Source organism: Molothrus ater, chromosome 7 (genome assembly GCF_012460135.2).
Source record: "Molothrus ater isolate BHLD 08-10-18 breed brown headed cowbird chromosome 7, BPBGC_Mater_1.1, whole genome shotgun sequence".
NCBI lineage: Eukaryota > Metazoa > Chordata > Aves > Passeriformes > Icteridae > Molothrus > Molothrus ater.
The window spans coordinates 11,516,704-11,536,442 of NC_050484.2; the positions used below are offsets into that span (position 1 = coordinate 11,516,704).

The 19,739-nt window shown below is 42.3% G+C and overlaps 2 protein-coding genes across 4 annotated transcripts; both read left to right on the top strand.

The window, feature by feature from the left end:
• The first annotated feature begins 984 nt into the window (after positions 1-984).
• LOC118688959 (caspase-8-like) lies at positions 985-11,760 on the top strand. 2 transcript variants are annotated; one of them, XM_036386937.1, is made up of 9 exons: positions 985-1,255; positions 4,963-5,292; positions 5,493-5,598; positions 6,603-6,741; positions 7,802-7,875; positions 8,547-8,658; positions 9,679-9,849; positions 9,991-10,168; positions 10,907-11,760. In XM_036386937.1, exons 2-9 carry the CDS (start codon positions 4,982-4,984, stop codon positions 11,037-11,039), a joined length of 1,224 nt encoding a protein of 407 aa, XP_036242830.1. In that variant the 5' UTR covers positions 985-1,255; positions 4,963-4,981; the 3' UTR covers positions 11,040-11,760. The 2 variants fall into 2 exon arrangements, with proteins under 2 accessions (XP_036242830.1, XP_036242829.1); XM_036386936.1 differs by having other exon boundaries at positions 9,679-10,168.
• Positions 11,761-14,613: 2,853 nt separating this feature from the next.
• On the top strand, positions 14,614-19,276 carry LOC118688958 (caspase-8). Of its 2 annotated transcripts, XM_036386935.2 has the most exons (7): positions 14,614-14,934; positions 15,184-15,289; positions 16,450-16,585; positions 16,675-16,790; positions 17,275-17,413; positions 17,924-18,425; positions 18,717-19,276. In XM_036386935.2, exons 1-7 carry the CDS (start codon positions 14,627-14,629, stop codon positions 18,850-18,852), a joined length of 1,443 nt encoding a protein of 480 aa, XP_036242828.1. In that variant the 5' UTR covers positions 14,614-14,626; the 3' UTR covers positions 18,853-19,276. The 2 variants fall into 2 exon arrangements, with proteins under 2 accessions (XP_036242828.1, XP_054371435.1); XM_054515460.1 differs by lacking the exons at positions 14,614-14,934; positions 16,450-16,585 and having other exon boundaries at positions 15,202-15,289.
• The last annotated feature ends 463 nt before the right edge of the window (positions 19,277-19,739 follow it).

Below are 19,739 nucleotides of genomic sequence, written 5' to 3' on the forward strand. Positions count from 1 at the left end.
TTAGTTTTGTGGGATCTTGTTTTCATTTTTAGTTTGGTAGACAGGGAATGCTACATTGCTCTTTTTCTTTTTTCGTAGAGACTTCTGCCTCTGTGTAATCACTGAGATTCTGTGTAATCACTGGGTAATCCCCACTGGGTAATCTCCAGTGAAATCATAGATAGGTAAAGGCAGTCAGAAGAGTCTGAGCTTACTGATCCTTGAGTTCCATGGGGGGAGGGCTCCACCCTTGTGAAGTGTGAGACTGGTGAAATCTCCCTTGCTCATAAGAAGTTTGTTTAAACAGAGTTTATGTTCTCCTGATTTGGACTATTCAGTGTATTTCACCTGTGTGTGTTGAGGGCTGTGTTTATGTGGCTGCACAGTGTAATACCTGGTGCATGCAGTGGTATTTGTCAGCACCAAAGGCAGGGCAAGCTGGAACTGGAGCTGCAGCTGCCATCCAGACACTTAGGCGTTTCTGTGTGATCTCCTGCAGGGTGTTGTGAGATGGAAGTTTGAAACTCTTGGGGAGAGTGGGTTGGTTTTGTACAACTCAGGTATTCATCAGTCCTTGCTGTCCACACTGTACACCTTCCTGTATCCAGTGATACAGAGCTGTGCCAGAAAGATACTGGTCACGAACACAAACAAAGAAATGTGGTTTGGTTGCTGTTGAGGCTTATTGGTAGCATACAGACCCATGCACCCATTCTCCGCCTACAGAATTAAGGAAGGGTTGTGTCTTGTGCAGCCCCTGCATAGACGGATTTAAGTGGAACTAGTGTAAAAAGTCTTCTGGGGAAGTTGCTGTCTTGGCAAGATCATGATCTTAAAGTGGTAAAAAAGTTTCCTGGTCTCCTGTCCCTCGTGTCATTTTTGTGCAGGAGCTGTGTCCCGCCCTGTGACAGTGCAGGCGACAGTCGTTCCAGTTGCTGAGCAGGCAGGAACTGCAGCAGTTTTTCTTCCTCAAGATCACCCTTTCTAGGGCGATGAAGTTTTGGCAGGCTGTACAAGAAAAAGATTGGGTCACTGAGACAGTTCTGGAGGAAACCAGAGTGCAGGGGAGCGGAGGGAAATGAGGGAGACTAATTTAACAAAAGGACAGTAACTTTTCCAGGGAGGCCGAGAGGAAGAAATCAAAAGTGAAACTAATAGTGCCAAAAAGGGGTGGACCTTCAAGCTGCTGAACGAGAGGAGAAGCCATTATCTGTCTGTCATAGTGCCTATCACGGCACGGGGGCTCTTTCAGACTGCAAGTGAAGTCTTGGTTCAGGTAAGACACAGAAGAAAGTATGGACGGAAAGAGATGCTGAGACTTGGAATGGCATGGAGACTAAAATTTTGGACCTGAAGATGAAAGAGTACTTGTGGTGTTAGCCTCTGTGCTGTTCCCAGCCTTTGGATGGTGGTGCAATTCCTGCCCGCGAAACAAGGTTTTCTGATCTGTTACTCGAGTGTGCCTTTTGGAAGGAATTTATACACCTCATTCTATCAACGGATACGGTATAGTCTTGAGTTTGTAAAGATAGATAGGTTGAAATCCATGAATGACTGTTTTCATTGCAAAATTTTAACAAATTTTAGCACTCCTAACTCTCTTCATAATGCTGCCGTGAGGGTCTGCTGAGAGTCTGGTAGCCATACTGAGTGCTGTTTCATTTCCTGCTTCATGGAAGATTCCAGCGACTCGCATGCGGGGAGCCTTTTCCTTGAAAGCTAAATTCTTTACGTTAAAGAGAGTGAAGATGTAAGAAGTTAATTATGTTCAAACTCTCCTCTAAATGGGGAAGTATAATACATGAATAATTTCAGAAAAAAATTTAGTTGTTGATTTCCCTGCATTTACTGAGTGCTGCTACTGAATTTGGTGCTAATAGTTGGCTTTTTTAAAATTTAAAAAATATCGTCCTGTTAAAAATAAACTAGAGTGAGTTAAAGAGGGACTTCAGAGAAAGGGGGTAAGTCATGACAGATCTTGTGATATAACAGGGCAGTGGGACTGAGATATTTTAAATGAAAATATGTAGATTCAGCCATCTCTGCTTTTTAATTAGGATTTGTGTATGAAAGCAAAAGTACTGAGCTGTGCTTATGCTAGAAAGCACTAGGTATGCTGCTTAGTTGTTGCCGTAAAACAAGAGCAAAACCTGATTACTTCATGGCTTGTTTACCACTTTTTTCTCACAAGTTCTGTAATAATCAGTTTTCTGAAAATGGAAGTAGCTGAAGTAGGGTTCTCCTGCTTTATTAGCATTTTATTCCTTTATTAGCATTTTATATATGTTGTTGTAACATATTTCTTGGAAGTCATGTGATAATACCGTATTGTAAAAAAGGCAGACTTTTCCTGGAACTTTAGAGATTGGCTGTCTCACTTTCTTCAGAGTTGTTCTCCCATGTAAGTGATTTAAAATTACAACTACAATTAATATTATTTTTACTGGTATCAGTTGTGCCTTTAAGTTAGCAAACTGGAGAAAAAGACAGTGGCACTTAAATATTGTTTTAATTGTACTCCCTGTAATTACAGACAGACTTAAATGTAACATATAGGTGGCACATCTCATCTAACTGCAGTAACTTGATGGGTTTGAAACTTACAGCCTTTGGGAAATAAAATGAAAATTCTCTTTACAAGAAAGATTTGCTTCTATAAGCAATATCTCTTGTATCTTAAATGAAAGGCATGATTTATGTGAGAAAGAAGATAACTGCATAACTACCTCCCAAGAAAATATTATTCTTTCCTTTGTAGTTATAGAAATATAAAGTCAGGAAGTCATTGAGGTTAAGCACATTAAGATACTACTGGCTTATATGGGCTGAAGGACATGGATTCTTGCCTGTTTAAAAGTTTGGTTTGAGTGGATTTAAAGAAATCAGTATTTTGGGGCAGAACACAAATTGGACGTGCTGTGTCACAACGTGTTACACTGTTTATCAGTTTACTTGAAATGCAAAGGTTTAAGATTCAGTTATACATTTACTAGATTCACTTGTACATTCACTCTTGCTAACCCACACAACACTGACCAAGGGCTTGCCACAAAAAGCTCCTTTGCTGTCAAGTGGTCCTTGGAGGAGAGCAAAATACAATTGTATGCTAATTATTATTTCCAGTTAGTCAGCTGGACTACCTTGGGGTACTGTTACTGAAACACCTGCAGTAGCAGTAAGTAAAATGGATTGCAGTATTCCAGTAGTGCAGGAATAGGAAATTCTCTTTTGTCATTGTTGCCTTTTCTGTCTCCCATTGCCAGTTGTCTATAAGACAAGAGACCTGTTCTGAATGCATTTATATAGTTTCTCTTCAGAGATTCCCAGTGTCTGACGCCTTGGGCAGAGAAAGTAAAGTGGCAAATGGTTGTCTTATTAGAAGGAAGAGGAGACAGGTCCTTTAAGTGTCAGCTGTAGGCTGATTTGTCTCAAGCATGCTGAGCATTGCTACAGGAGAGGTGTGATCAGAGGAGAGGGTCCTGAGGCAGTGGGGCAGCACTGGGCTGAGGCAGCTCCCTGCTCCACCCTGAGATTTGTGCTCCATCCCCCAGCCCAGCTCCCTTCTGGGGAAAGGGTGTCAGCGCACACGTGAACAAAACACATGAGTCTAATTTAGATAATGGCCATGCAGCAGGTTAACTCCAGCAGGACATGGACTGGGCAGATTGGGCAAACACCCCTGCCCCGCTTTATGCCCTCTCTGTTCTCTCTCCATCTCCAGACTGTCCATTTGGCAGCATCAACACAGAATCTAAGGACTGGGGATATTCTTTGCTTTCTTCTCTTTCTTGGCTTGCACAGCTATAATTAATATTTTACCCCATATTCTATTTTGAAGTTTGTTGTGGGAGGGAGGAGCTTGTGGAGATTTTTGTGGCTCAGGAGCCAGCACCTTTTGAGGAGTTTGTTGTGGGATTTGTGAAGTGTACTGTGCAAAATTGACGGCTTGTTAGCCTCCCCTCTTGTGGAAGTGTATTGTATAAATTTAAGGGCAGGTTATCCAATACCTTTTGAGTTTAAATATCAGGCTGGGCTGGTTGCTGCAGTTAAGAAGATGGTACAATCAAAAAATGAGACCTCCTGACACATGTTCAGTGTCTTTGTTCAGCTTGAAAAGAGTTTGTAATAGACACCAACATGCCCATGGGTTGTCTCATCAGCAGAGGTAGGTTCCTTCAGTGTCAGGGGGAATAGCTGGAAGGCTTGGAATTTTCTAACTTCCTCTTGTGCTCAAAAGTTGAATCCATAAGCCAAGTTAATTATTTCTAAAGCTGATGGAGAAAGTGAAGGAGAAGGGAGGTGATACTCTATGCTCAGTGAAACAGCTAGTTTGATAAGAATTCTTCATGGGCCTTTGTAAAAGGGATGACATGATCTGTATTTGCTTATAATATTACAAATTCATTGAGAGCTGGGAACTGAGTTTACTTGATTCAGATAAACCAAAATAGGAAGAGGTGCTTTGGGTAAGCTGGCCAGAAGCAGTATGAAAAGGAGAAGCCAGATAGCTTAGAGTAGCTATACTCATGGGGACTCTCAGTCCTGTTATGGTGTAAAATTTGGCAGTCTCATTTATTACATAGTCTATATTTCAGACTGGCAAGTGGCTGTTTCTCCCAAATGTTATCAAACTTCAAAAACCCCAAACCCAAAGAAAACCAGCAGCAGCCTGCCAGGATTTTACATCCTACACATTAGTACTCCCCACTGTCTAGACACACCATAGGAAGCAAGAATAATCTATGACTTTCTCTGCTAATGTCACTTAGTAAAGAGGTTCCAATACCCTTTGTAAAGTCCAGAGAACTGAAGGAGTTAAGCATCAAAGCTATGATAGCAAGACAGCCCCTCTCTATGGAAATACTTCTGACTGCATGTATTAATTTTGGGCTATTGTACACGATGTGATTGATACCTCTTACATAAATCATGTCATTGCACTAGTCTTACTGACAAATGAAATCAACTGCTGTTTGTGTTTAGATCCAAATCCTGATGTGAAATGAGTACAGAGTTCCGCAAACTGCTTTTTGAAGTTTCTGAGGCTTTGGTGACAGAGGAACTGTCAGCTCTTAAATTCTTCAGCCTGGACTATGTCGCCAAGGGGACGCTGGAAGCCATCCGTGACCCCAAGGACTTGTTTGAAGTTCTGCAGGAGAGATGTATGATCGGGGTAGGGAACCTGTTCTTCCTGAAGGAGCTGCTCTACCGGATCCATCGGATCGACCTCCTGACTGCTCACCTGGGCTCCAGCCGGGAGGAGATGGAGAGGGAGCTGCAGGTCCCGGGCAGGGCACAGGTGTCAGATTACAGGTAAACACGGGAGCATGCACAATACAACAGTTCAGTGTCAACTGTCTCTTCTGTCTGCACTTTCATCTTGTAAATATCCCAGCATAACTGTGTTTATTACACATGAATTCCTGCCATTGTGAGTTTTACATTTTGCAGTTCAAATGTTTAATTGTGGTGTTTACTTCCTTCTTGAAGGTCTCTCTGTTGTTTATTGTCAGGCAACTGCTGTATGGAATTGCAGAGGATTTGACTTCAGAAAATGTCCAAAAAGTGAAGTTCCTGCTCCAAGGACCACTACAAAAGAGCAAGCTCCAGGAAAACGCTGTATGAAAAGTAGTCTTGAGAAGTTTTTTGCAAGGCTAGTTCAGAGTCCTCTAGTTCTTGTAAGAAGGGAGGAAAGAGAAAGCAGTCTGCTCTCATGAAAATCTGGTTTGAAAGAATTGTGATGTTAGCTAATAACTGCTGTGTGAAAGAATGGATCCTTATTTTTTGCATTGTATCTTTGCCTTTTTTTCTCTCCTGATTCTATTTTCTCTCCAGCAGCTGTCTCTTTAATCTTATCTTCTTGCAAAATCCATCATGCTCTTCCTTGAATCTTTGCTTGGCATTTATAAGACAAATGTCTTTATAAGTAATATGCTATACCTAAGAATAGTGATGTTCACTAAAGGAAAAACAATGTTTTGGAGACAGAAAATCAAGTTCTAATGTGAAGTTTTGTGTGTCAATGGGTATATTTTCTTATTTATTATAATTTGGAGTAACAACATACTGTTACGTTTTCCCAAAAGTATTAAGACGTTGAGTGAGCTAGTTTAATATTTGTAATGAGCTGTGTTATAAAAATGCTTGGTATTATTAAGAACCTTCTTTAAAAGTCCTATTTTTATTGTGGCACGTAGAGGAAAATTAGCAGATTTACCTCCAACTTGGTGGACAATAGAGCTTTAATAAACAAAATTAGTATTGAACAACTTTCCTGTGATGGAAAATGGCATAGCTAAAGGACTTAGCAGCACTTCATCAGAACACAAAGGCACAACAGGATGTTATGTTATCCTCATCAGTGCTTTGTACTGCTGAAACAAAGCAGGATAACCTAGTTAGCAATTTCTAATTGTCCTGCTTTAACCTTAGTGATGATGGGTTTATTCAGTTGCATTGCATCTTGACCCTTGTTTTAATGATTTTTGGAGGAAAAAGTAATAGGTCTTTAGCTGGTCCCTGGGAATGAGGATGTTGTCTTCTGCCCTGTTGCAGAGCTGCCTGATACTGCGGTTATCAAAGGTCACTGGATGAGTTTGGTTTATGTGTTTTTGTTTTACCAGTCAATGTTGCAGGTCTTTCTGGAAATGGAAATAAATGAGATAATTAAAGAAGATAACCTGACAATGCTGAAAGATATATTACAGGGATTTAGAGCTGACTTAAAGAAAAAAATTGATGCCTATGAAGGAAAAAAAAGAGGTAAATTTATTTAAGCTGTTTAAGAACAGATCTGGGTTCTTTTGTGGGTTTTATACCTCCATCCTTGGCAGCTTAGAAGTCCAGTAAAAAGGAAGAGACCTTATGGTACCCTAGGACAGGCAGAACAGCTCTGGAGGACTCTGATTTTTGAAGTTTTCTGCTACTTCATTATCCCATCGTGGATTTTTGTATCTATCCTTGAAGTATGTTTTGTCCCTTGTAAATGGCCTTCTTCTGCCTTCTCTTTGCCTTAAATGCAATTTATCTGTTCAGGAAAAAGTGCTGGTTTTGGACCAGCATAACTTCCAAGTCACTGCAAGAGACAGGAATTGACAGGTGACTTAGGGAAACTTGTGTTGGGAGATTGTCAGCACTATCTCCTGTTAGCCAGGCCCTTTGCTCTCAGTCAAAGGGAACTCCCTGAAAACCAGTCACTTGGTTAAAGTGTAACTTTCTGTAACCAGATGGGACATTTCAAGCACTTGATGTGTATCCTGGCTGTTGCAACTGAGGTGGTGCTTTCTGGCACCACAGCTGGGTGTTTGGGAAACAGGATGTCTCACTCAATAGCAACTTCCTTCTGAAGGACTCAGATCATGAGTTTCCTCAGAAACATTTAAACAATCCATGCAGTACCCTGCAGAGCTACCCAGCAGTTCTCCCTGCATGTCTTTGTGCTGCTCCCCTCTGCTGGTGTCTCTGAAAGAGCAGAAGATAATTGCTAAGGTAGGCTGTTGCCAAGCAAGTTCTGTGTTGGGGAATGGCTCTCTAGTAGTATTGTTATTATCTTGTCCTCTTGATAAGTAGAGAAGAGAAAAAAAAAAGCATGTTTTTAGAGCCCTGACAATTAAATTTCATTTAAAGACATTTTTTTAACTTCTAAAATGAGTACTGTGATTTTGTGTCCTTGGTTAGCCAGCTCTACAAAATGCTGGTGTCTCACTGCTGTGAAAACCCCTTGCACCTCACTCCTTGTTCTGGCTTTTTGAGTGTTGAAATATGCACAGTGGAAGATTTATCCTTGTGGGTTTGAAATGTTTGTTTATCTTCTCCTTCTTAGAAAAGTATTCTAGGGAAGAAGTACGCTATCCTGTGTCTGTGTCTGTGTATCCAGAGGAACAAGGAGCAAAACAGGTGAGAAATGCCTCAAGAGTACCTTTAAAGTATTTATCCATTTCCTGGGAGAGGGAACATAAATTCATAACACTAAGCAGGTGGAACAGCCAAGATGGAGGGGTAGGCCTTTGAACAATTCTTATTTTCCAGACAAGACCGAGCCTTCTTGGTGGGGACCTGATTGTCAGCAACCTTTTAAGCAAGATATGAACAAACAGTTGAGTGAAGAAACCAATCTTAATGATAATGGAGACTGGGACATTAAAGTCCTGGCCAGGATACTCCTGAACAGATGTGAAGGGAATAGCAGGACCCCCTACCTCACTGGAATTGCACAAGGACCCTCAGAGGAAATGGTGGGGTGCAGGAACTTTTCCTATGCATATGCAAATTTGTGTTTCTGGATCCCTTATCCCATATCAAAATCATATCCTGACCGAAGAGAGAGAGGAGAAGGGGTTCAGGGAGACAATGCAGATTTCTGTCCTCTGTAGCTAAATTGTATCCTTAGGCTTTTCCTTTCTTGTTTCTTAGCCTTTGTGATTTTCTTTTGTGCTTAGATAATGATGGACCAGCAATCTGTATATAGTGTATTTCTCTTTTGAATGTCTGGCTCTGCTTTCCTACCTGTGGTTTTGTTTGTTTGTTTGTTTGTTTTTGGTTTTTGTTTTTTTTTTTTGTTTCTGCAGTATGGGGAAATATATAAGATGAAAAATAACCCCCATGGTTACTGCCTAATTATTAACAACCACATTTTTAAAAATCGACGTCACAATAGAGAGGGAACATTGCAAGATGGAGGTAGGTACTTTTTAAATTCAATTACTGGTTTGGGTTTTTTCCTCTGATAATTCTCGAAAACAATAATCTAATCTTTGCTGTGAAGAAGAATCATGTCCATGGTACTCCTTGGCTTCCAGAGACTGGAGTGACAGTCATGGTACCAATTGGAAATATGTCACTTCCAGCATTTAGCTGATGGCATAAAGAAGGATCTACTTTTTATTCTAGGGGAAAGGTATTGTCTTAATTGGTTGTATGTACAACTAGAGAAAAAGTGATTATTAGTCCATCTTTCCAGTTCTTGATTGTTTTCAGTTCTTAGCTTAGAAAAATATTTTAAGTCCTCAATTTCTCTTCAATGCTCAAATAAATGTAACTTTCCTTAAAGCCTGTCTTTCTGCAATCACTTTTAAGGTAAACAAGAGTAAAAAAGAAAAATCAGGTTCCTGAAAGGACATGTCACAGATATTTTAACTCCATCCAGCCCATTTACAAGCTGCTTTCTTCCCAGCTACTTCCTCTCTGCCCATACAACAATTAGGCCCCCATTTGCTGAGAAGTCTTCCTAACATTTGTGAGCAGGTTACTCTGATTCCCTTCTTGCTGTATCAACCATTCTCACAGAATGAAGGGCCTACTTCATTTAAGAGTGGCAGGATTTGTCATTCTAAAGAGGTGGCACTTCTTTTAACTTGCCAAGTGTTGTTCTTAGACATCTGAGACTACTATGCAACGCATAGTTAAAGCTTGGGTTAACACAGTAAACTTCACTAATTTGTACCAATACAACATAGAATCCAAAACCTGTTTTTGTGTTAGACAGCATGATACTTAACCCAGTTGTGTTTAAAAAAATAAAATTAGGCAATTTAGGCATTTGGGTTTTTCTAATAGGATTTGGCAGGCTAAAAGAGGTGATTTTACTGGTGGGATCTGAACACTTCTGCTAGTATCTGATCTACTACAAAGACACTGATGTTTCAGCATCTTCCTTGTCACTGTGTATGTTTAACAAGTTCCTTCTGATTTTTTCCCCAGAGGCTGTGAAGAGGGTCTTTAAGTGGCTTCAGTTTGAGACAGTTGAGTACATGGATCTAGAAGGAAAAAAAATATATGACACAGTTGAAGAATACAGCAAGAAAGATCATAGAAATATGGACTGTTTTGTTTGCTTCATTTTCTCCCATGGTGAAAAAGACAAAATAAAAGGTGTTGATGATGAGTGTGTAAATATTGAAGCTTTAGTCTCCCGCTTCACTGGAACTAACTGTCCTTCTCTTGCTGGCAAACCCAAGGTGTTTATTATCCAGGCTTGCCAAGGCTCTGAACATCATCCGTCTGTTGCAGTAGAATCGGACTCTTCTGGACATCTTGAGGTGGATGCTAGACCTTCAACTTCCATTCCTGATAGGGCTGATATTCTGATTGGCATGGCTACAGTGGAGGACTACTTGTGCTACCGCAGTCGTAGGACTGGCAGTGTTTACATTCAATCCCTCTGTGAGATGATGGAGTTGCTTTGCCCACAGTAAGTACTAGTTCTAATTCTTGTACATTTAGAGTATTGCAGATGTGCATACTTAAGCATGCTATGCTGAAACACAGTGGTTTGCATTTGTGCAATTAATGCTTTTGCCATTCAGGACAGTGGAGAACAGTATTTATTTTGAAATTGGGCACTGTCAGTCTTCTACAGATAAGCCAAAGTATAAGTGACTTCCCCTGGTTATCCTGTGACCAAACCAGGGTTGTAATGCTGCAACGTTACACACAAACAAGTGTGTGTATGTGTGCTTTTTAACATTTTTTGACTGAAAATTTTTTTTCTTCTGGTGATACCTGACTAGAGGTGAATTTGTTGAGTGATTACACAGACAAAACCCCCCAGTGCTGTGCAGGCATAATTTTCATTGTTGCCTCCCACCCATCCCCTCATAAACTTCATTTAGAAAATAGAATTTCCCTTCAGATATCATTTTCTCATGACGTCCAGAAGAAGAGATGGAGAATGTGTAGGTATATTTCATCTTGGTGACCTCTTCTGGCTGTAACCAGAGCAATGCTACATGGACGTTGCTTTTATTTCCCCCAAACACACTGAATTCTGTGGTTATTCAATGGAATGTGCAATTTCAGTGGCAATAGGGTGAGGAAGATACCAGCCTTCCCTGGGATACCACTTTAGTGGGGCAAATACACATCACCTTCTTGGCTGAGCTGCAAGTACCATGTGTTTCAGTGTAACTTCTCTTCATTTTTGCTCAAGGCGCGTGGATCTCGCAAACATCCTGACAGAAGTGAACAGAGAAGTGGCCAAAAAAGACATGGAAGGATTTAAGCAAATGCCAAAGATAACATCAACGCTACTGAAGCTATTGATCTTTGAAGTTCCACAATGAAAAGCAGACAAGTAAGAATACACTCGGATAGGAATGACATCTGGGCTTTGACCGGGAAGAGAATTTACATGAGAAATTATCTGGATCTATGTAGTAGGCCTAGCCCTTTAAGGAGGCATAGGACCTAAATTTTTCAAATTCCATATTGAATCAGTCTTCCAATACCTGGATCTGTAACAGTCGGGTAAGGCTGTGGAAAACTACAAATCATCAGGTTTTTTTCCTGCAGAAGCAGTGGAGTATGTTCAATCTGGGTTTCAAGTGAGAAAGGACTTTCAAGTAGTACTGTAAAAGTTACTGGAATTGTCAATGAAGTCCCATTTGTGTCTGAGTTAAGTCCCTAAAATCTGCAAAAAAAGAACAGATTCAGAAAGCCGGATGCATTCCCAAGCAGAATGTGTTAGGTTGTAACTGCCTTACCCAGAGGTGAATCGTTGTCTGTCTTTGGAAGCTACAAATGTTCATGGAGAATAACATCCTGCTCCAGAAGGACCAAAACCCCATGATTATGTTAGTTTGGTTCTTTTCTTCTAAATACTTGGTTTATGTCAATCATCTACTTGAATAAGCAGCCCGACTGTAAGTTTTTCAATAATAAAGGTTCTCACTTTGCTATTTCTCAGAGCTCTCAGAGCACAGTGTCTTGAATGAATATGGAATACTGGAAAGAAGTTCTGTAATCATGTTTCTGTTAGAATAAATTCTCTTGGTTTTTATATCACCTCAGTTTGCGGTGTGTTCCTCTCTTGGATGAGCTTTCTGAGGGACAGTCAGCATGACAAACACTTTTACCCCACAGAAGTAATTTTGTTCTTGTTGGAGTGCTTGTTGTCAGCCTCCCTAAGGGGCAGCAGCTGGAGAGATGGTAGGAAAGAATAAGTTCAGGGCTGTCATGATAATGGCAGCTGATGCCAGTAGGACCATTCAGTAACTGCTTCCTCTGTGAGAAACATACTGGAAGGTTGCAGCTGCTGCAGAAGTGAAGTTGTACATCTACAGCATTTCTGTTTCTCATATTTCTGTGTCAGAGTTCAATACACTCAGACCAAGCTCTTTCAGCTATTCTACATGAGACAGAATTGGATATCAAATTTAATTATTTGGTATCTTTGGGGATACACAGGATTTTGATTTGGTAGGGTAAGACAGCTACATAGATGTGCTATCTGTCATGACCCTGCACATTCCCACTCATGGTGGAATGTGGGTGGAAGCCAGCTCAAGCCCATTGTTCTTTTCAAAGTTTAAATGTTGTATCAGTTGCCCAGGTTTTATACTTTTATGATGGGTTGGGGCCAGCCACTTATCCACACCCTCCATGGTGGTCTGGCTTGCTCAAGAGGGCATTATTCCTTGTTAATTGTCTTGGGGTACCTGATGATTCACAGATACAAATGTCTCCTCTAAACGTAAGGTCACTCTCCAATCCTGATGTTGAGGTAAATTGGACTTTCTTTATTATCTGTTCTTCCCTGAGATGGTGTGGGTTTTTTTGTCCTTTTCCTCTGAGCTGTCCTTCACTGGAAGGGGGGGGGTGAGGTCTATAGAGGGTGCTGATCAGTCACACCCTGTGATTTAAATTAATTTAAGTGATTTGGTATTTTGTTCTGCCTATTAAAATCCAGCTACCTCCATAGTTTACCATTATCACTTGTGGATGAAGACCTACTAGGAGGAAGAGACAACCCATCAAAATCCTTTAAAGAATCACAGAACAGCCATACTGTGAATTTATATGTAGGTCATGCAGCAATCAGCCAAGGAGAAAACACACTTTGAGTTTTGCAGTTCTGAGCAAAGTGTGGCTGGTGGGTTTTTGCACATATTTGTGTCCCTCCCACAGAGCTAAGTGGTAAGAAGGAAGTTGATTTTGCAATTTCCTGAGTGTTTTTTCTTTCTAGTACAAGCTAGGCAACAGTGAGGGGCAATTACTTTTTCTCTGTGAAGGCCCTCACCTTTGTTTTTTACTTTGCCTTTTCTTTCCTACCAGCTCATGGCTGGGAGGCCAAATCCAGTCAAAAGCCTGGCACTTAATTCTATTTTGTTTTCAGACAGCAGAAGCACTGCCACCTGAAAGTGGGGCCAGAGGTCTCATAGGAAAGAAAAACTGAAAGCAGGCAAGATCAGAGTGGTGCTATTTGAAAAGGAAAACACTTGCAAGAGTTGAGCTGTTAGCTAAAGAAGAAATAATGCTGTCCAGGGGCATGAGTCCTTGCCCAGTCATTTACCTATTCTTTCAGTTTAACAGCAGTGTTGAGTGTTCAGCCTTTTTATTCTGACCCCTAAAAAACATGGGCATATTTTCTCTGAACTTATTCAAATCTGCCTCTTTTCAACTAGAGATATTTCAAATAATGAACAGAGAATGGCATGTTTAATATTCAATGACTTCTTTGCAATGTGCTAAGAAATATAAGTGAGATCTTTGGGAATTCATTCATTCTGTGTGTCCTTTCTGTAAGTGTGTCTTTTCTTGTCACTCTGTCCTGACAGCCACTGGAACTCCCCAGGCCACAAACATGGCTGGCTCTTGTGGATGCCAGCCACACATGGCATGTTATCCTGGACACATCTCCTGAGCTTGGCCTAAGTCTTCCATGTTAGTTTTATATGTGTAGCCACTTTGCGTTTAGGCCTGATTTGTCCAGGTGTGTGAGTGCAAAGATGGATCCACATGTCCTTAGAACAAGATACGAAGATGTTGAAAAGTGCCTTGCTTTTTGGATTCTTTCCACCTTTGACCCAACTTGCCATGCATATAGTAACCAAATATCTTGCATAGGGGTTTGAACATTGATAAGGCACTTCTAGGATAACAATGTACAGATTTCTGTTTAATATATTGTTAAAGTGTTTTTTACTGTATTTTTGGGAATGGGATGCTGGTTTCAAATCAGTGCTTAGCAAAGATAAAGAACATTGGTTCTTTATTGTACAGTGTGGATGTGCTGAGGGTTGCTCTCTGGCTCAAAGTGAGCATTAAGTGAGTTTTCAAAAGGATGGAATTCCAGTTGGTAAAATCTCTCCCCTCCTATTGTGAAATACCATCTATCCACGGTGCTGCACCAGAAGGTGAAGTGGAGGTGGTGCAGCATCCCAGGGCCCTTCACCAGCGCTGTGCCTGCTCCTGTTGTAGAAGTGTCCTGAGCAGATGTGGGACGGGTGGGAAGGGAGCTGTTTTCCATGGCTGGTGGCTGTTCAGCGCCGAACGCCTGCAGTGAGGGTGCTGTATTTTCTGACAGCAGCCCAGAAGGCTCGCAAGGAGGAAGGCCAATCAGTGGTGCTATAAAAGCTTCCTTCTCCTTGTATGAAAATCGCAGTGGTTTGGCCTGGGAACCAGCGAGAGGCGACAGCAAGAAACGCCCGGGCAGAGGGAGACCTTTGCATCCGCACTAGCCGGTTCGGTTTGCTCAGGAATGGGCTCTAGAACAGGCAGAATTGTGAACAGACACGTCCCAAGAATCCCCGTTCTCCAAGGAACTGGGGAGGTGTTTCGCTCCGGAAGTTTAAATCCAGAGGGAAGCACCGCCCCGGGTCGGGTCGGGCTCCGCCCTTCGCCCTCCGGCCTGCGCGGCTGCGGCGCCGCCATGGAGCTGCCCCGGGGACGGCTGCTGGCGGTCAGCGACGAGCTGGACGGGGCCGAGCTGGCGGCGCTGAAGTTCCTCTGCCGGGACCATGTCCCCTGGAGGAGGCTGGAAGCCGTCCGGACCCCTCACGACTTGTTCGAAGCGCTGCAGGAGAAGGGCCTGCTGGAGCCGGGGGACCTGGCCTTCCTCAGGGAGCTGCTCTACCGCATCGGGCGGATGGACCTCCTGGTTGCCCACCTGGGCTCCAGCCGGGAGCAGGTGGAGAAGGAGCTGCGGGCGCCGGGCGGGGCGCGGGTGCCACCCTTCAGGTGGGTGAGGGCGCCGGGCTGGGCCGGCCCGGCTGCCCGCCTCGTTCTGTCCGGGACAGCCGTCACCTCCGCTCAGCCGGGCTGAAGGGTTTCACTTCAGGCAGTCCTGGGCCTTGTGTCCTCCATCTCAGACGGGAAAAAAGGGGATTATGTGCTGGGGGGAGAGTAGACAAGAGGAGCGGTGCATAGTACGGAGTTAAGTTGTACTTGGAAACACGATGAAACAATGCCCTCCACTTCTTTTTCTAGATACTTGCTCTTTCAGCTGTATGAAGATGTCACCGAAGATGAGCTGATGTATTTCAAGTTACTTTTGGGCAACGAATTGCCAAAAAGCAAGCTAACCCGTGAGACCGTAAGTATCTCTGTAATACTTTTTAAAAATTATTACTATAATCCATAGAGGCAATTGGGTTGCTTATGGGGAATGAGCTTCACTCTTCTTTATGGTGTCACTCTTAAGATGAAAACACCACAAGAAAAGGGGTGCCCCCGGGTGCATGTGGGACTTGTTTGTGCTGGTGTCAGGCACAGCTTTTGCAGCAGTGTCACAGCCAGCTGTGCCAGGAGTGCCAGGCACGGAGGCCATCACATCCAACACATCCAAGCATCACAGGGAACTTGGGGCACTCAGTGTCCTTAATAAACAAAAAACTGATAAGCACATTTACTTATCTTACCCACCAGACTTTTTTTTTTTTCTCAGTCATTATCAAATATAGAAAGTGACCCACTGTGGATATTATTTTATATGTTTTTTTAAATGCCAAAAATACAGATCTAAGCAGCAGATTCTTCTCAAGGCTAAGTCAAATGAGTTGGAAGTAGCCTTGCAGATCCAATGCTTTTATGTTGTCCCAGCCTGCAGTTCTGATTCCTTGGTACTTTGTTGTGTCTAATAAAAGTTTTGAGGATTTTCCTTCTTTTCTTAGAGGGGAGACTGTGACAGCTGTTCTAGTAAATTCTTGGGGTGACCACTGTGCTCTGCCACTCAGTGATGAGTTTCTGTCCCTTGGGTTCCCTTTTCTTCAGAGCAATCTCTATACCTCACATGATGGTGTAGAGATTGCTCTGAAGCAAAAGGGGACTCAAGGGACAGAAAACCCTTTTTGCCAGTGCTTAAGATGGTCACTGCAGTGATTCTTCTGTTTCAGTTGAGTGCACAATAGCCACTGAAAGTTGAATGAAAGGAATCATTAAAAATATTGCTACATTCCTGTATAACCACTGTTAGATGTCCTGGGTTAGGTCTTAATTAGATCTTGGCACCTCTGAGTTACAGAAAGGAAATGAGTATGTTTTGAGATGTTGGTACTTAACAATACTTGTAGGTTTTGTTGAACTAGGATTAACTGGCTCAGCTGAGGTCTCACCTGAGCTCCCAGTCAGCTGGATTGACTCTGTGGGTCACATGTGCTATCAGTACATTAAAGCTTTAGGTGCACATGCTGCAGCTTCGCTCCCAGAGGCAGCATGGAGGTGCCCTAAGAACAAACTGCCTTTCTGATTACCCAGACAATGCTTGACATTCTCACTGAGATGGAGAAGAAGGGCCTTCTGGGGAAAGACAACCTAAGTATGCTGAAGAGTCTCTGTGAAAAAATTACCATCAGCCTGTGGAACAGAATTGAAGATGGATTAAAGCTGTTTGGTAAAACAGAACAAACCAGCCTCTTCCCCATAGTTATTCTTGAAGTGATGTATAGGTGTTGTACAACACTGATCAGGAATGCTTTGCAGGCCAAGAAGAGATGCTTATCACAGAGGCACAGAGGAGCAGCACAGGATACCCTGAGGGACGTCTGGTGTCATCTGTAGCACCTGGTCCTCCTGGCAGTTTTAATGAATCTTCCCAGGTAAGTTAGTTTCTTTCTTAGAAACATCATTTTATCTTAGAAGAACTCACCCCTCCATGAAGTGAACAGTTGTTTTAAGACCAGCTGTTAAAAGCACTGTCTAGAAAAAGAAAAATGCACAACTCTGCATCCTTTATTCTGAAGCTGTGTCACAGGCACAGCTGCTGCAGTGTTGTACTTCAGAAACATCTGCAAGGATAGCAAGGTAGGCTGAGTTTATGATACCAGAAATTAGGCAGCTGGCTTGGCACCAAGATATGAGTGAACAGAGCACCTTGATTGGGCTGAGCCTGACTTTGGTGGTCCTGCACAGACTGCCAAAGGCAGTGGGGCAGGGCACTGCCAGGCCCTGGGAGCAAAGCTTTTGAGGGAGAGCTGCCTGGAGAGGAGGCCAGCTGGCTCTGGACCCTGCTCTGCCACTCACAACAGCTAAGGAGCACTTGGAGGAGAGTGTAGGAGCTTCACCAGGAGTCTTTCTTTTCAGCTGCTTGAAGCTTACAAAATGACCAGCCGACCCTGTGGAGTGTGCCTGATCATGAATAATCACAATTTTGCAAAAGCTAGGGAAGGAGTGCTGGAACACAAACACATGAAAGATCGGAATGGGACAGACGTGGATGCAGGTACAGTGAATGTTAAAGATGAGTTTGCCAATCTTTAAAATTAAAAGTCTTGTTTCTCTTTCCAAAGGTCTGAATTTCAGTCTTCCCTTTCTAGAATTACTTTTGTAGTAGTGGCTCAGTTGGCTGAGTTTACTGTGCTGACAAGTCCTAATCAACTCATCAATTTTTTAGTGCCTGACACTGAACAATTCACTTGCACTTTGCAGTTTTAGTGAGGTGAATGAAACCTTAAGCAGCACTCTGAGCCTGGACTTTACATTCTAGGCTAGCCTTGCATCAGCCTTATGCATATTAATTCTAAAATACGCAGAAATATGCAAGAAAACCTTTTAATGCCAGTTAAGGGAACACAGTAGAGATATGATGAGTGATTAGACTACTAGAGTATTTTCAGACCAGGAATGTAGCCACGTAGAGATGACAGTTATATCTAGAAATGCAATCTGCAGTTGCAGAGTCCAACTTCCATATAATGAAATGTCTCAAATTTCCCTTCTCTTTGCTTTCCAGCGGCTCTGAAGAATGTCTTTAGCAAACTTCATTTTACAGTAGAAGAATATAGAGATCTCACTGCAGAAGAAATCCGTGAGACTGTGAACATGTTCCGGAGTGCAGACCATGAGGACAAGGACTGTTTTGTTTGCTGTATCCTGTCTCATGGGAAAAAAGGCATTATATATGGTGTTGATGGGCAGGAAGTACCTATCAGGGAACTGACCACTTCTTTCACTGCACAGAATTGCAATTCACTTGCTGGAAAACCAAAAGTTTTTTTTATTCAGGCCTGCCAAGGAGATGCTTTCCATCAAGGTGTGACCATCGAAACAGATTCTGGAGAGCAAGATTCTTCTGTGGAGCAAGATGCGAGGCTTCAGCTCGAGTGCATCCCTGCAGAGGCAGACTTCCTCCTGGGCATGGCCACCCTGCAGGATTATGTCTCCTACAGAAGTCCCAAGGAGGGAACCTGGTATATACAGGCATTGTGCCAGCGCTTGGAGTACAGCTGTCCTCGGTACCTATGTTTCCAAAAGATTATTTTTGGCAACACCTGAATTTTTCTTCTGGATGACAAGAATTTGATTTAGATGCAGAGGTAGATGATACAAAGTGGGAATACTTGCTCAGAGAGAAAACAGTGATGTAGGACAGAGCAGCACCATGCAAACTGTTCAAAGTAACTTAGGGAAGTGCTCTGAAGCCTATTAAAAACAGGAGCTGTTAGCACTGGTGTATATCAAGATAGCAAAAATGTTATTTTGCTGATGTTAACTGCCTAACACAAACTGTACTTGTTTCTTTGCAGAGGGGAAGATATTCTCACCATCCTGACAGCAGTAAATCAAGAAGTGAGCAGAAAAACTTGTGAGCGGGGCGCAAAGAAGCAGATGCCACAGCCCAGTTTCACCCTGAGGAAGAGGCTCATCTTTCCTGTCAACTAAATGGGAGGCAACTGCAAGCCAGAGAGAGCTGCTGCAGCCTGGAATTGGCTGATTTCAGAATTCAGTCAAACACAACAGACTTTCAGTGCCTGCTCTTAGCTCAAGGGCAGATATTTTTAATTTAAACTACAACTAAGGAGAAAAAGCCTTAAGAAATTTGTATTGATACATTAATTTGTATTAATACTTTATACTTGAGAACATCTCTGAGCTGGTCTCTGATTTATCTCTGATTTATTTAGCTGATCTCTCTCAGTGGTTTGCTGGCAAAAATCTATTCAGTGTCTTCTTATCAGCTGTACCACATTACTATTTCTTTCATAAGGTGTTTACAAGGCAACTTTTAGAAGACAACTGTTATAAAGCTTTGTGTAACTTTATGCCTAACCTTTGCAAAATAAAGGGAGGAGTGCTGTAAATTTTATAGGATATAATCAGCTCACATCTGTGTGTTTTGTTACTTGTTTCCATGACTTAGAATCATCCATTCTTAGTGGCTTGGTACACTTCAAGATCAAGTTAAGCATTTGTTACCTGGCATCCTCAGCAGGATGTGTCTCTGACCTGGATTTCAGTGTATCCTCTACGTAGAGTAGTCTCAACAGGGAAAATCAGTTGCTCTGGTACAGCTTCATGGTTGAAGAGGTCCAGTTACCCTATGTTCACTTACCTTTAAGTCTTAGTTCTAAGCACAGAAAAAGTCACTAGGTAAGTACCCAGCTCCTTAAACATTTTAGAAGCATGCACAAAACTGCTTCAATGTCTACTCCCACCTGTCACAAATCTATAGGGCTCACTTAACATCAGCTACTGAGATGAAAAAACAACTGTGGTGGTGTTAGTCAATAATGCAGTGCTAACACTGTAATGCTAGAGGAACACACTAG

Excerpts from the sequence above, each read along its gene's own strand:
- LOC118688959 (XM_036386936.1), top strand. The coding sequence starts at position 4,982 with ATGAGTACAGAGTTCCGCAAACTGCTTTTTGAAGTTTCTGAGGCTTTG. Across the intron at positions 7,876-8,546 it reads AGGAACAAGGAGCAAAACAG|TATGGGGAAATATATAAGAT; the intron begins GTGAGAAATGCC and ends TTGTTTCTGCAG. Across the intron at positions 10,169-10,906 it reads ATGGAGTTGCTTTGCCCACA|GCGCGTGGATCTCGCAAACA; the intron begins GTAAGTACTAGT and ends TTTTTGCTCAAG.
- LOC118688958 (XM_036386935.2), top strand. The coding sequence starts at position 14,627 with ATGGAGCTGCCCCGGGGACGGCTGCTGGCGGTCAGCGACGAGCTGGAC. Across the intron at positions 14,935-15,183 it reads GCGCGGGTGCCACCCTTCAG|ATACTTGCTCTTTCAGCTGT; the intron begins GTGGGTGAGGGC and ends TTCTTTTTCTAG. Across the intron at positions 16,791-17,274 it reads GTTTTAATGAATCTTCCCAG|CTGCTTGAAGCTTACAAAAT; the intron begins GTAAGTTAGTTT and ends CTTTCTTTTCAG.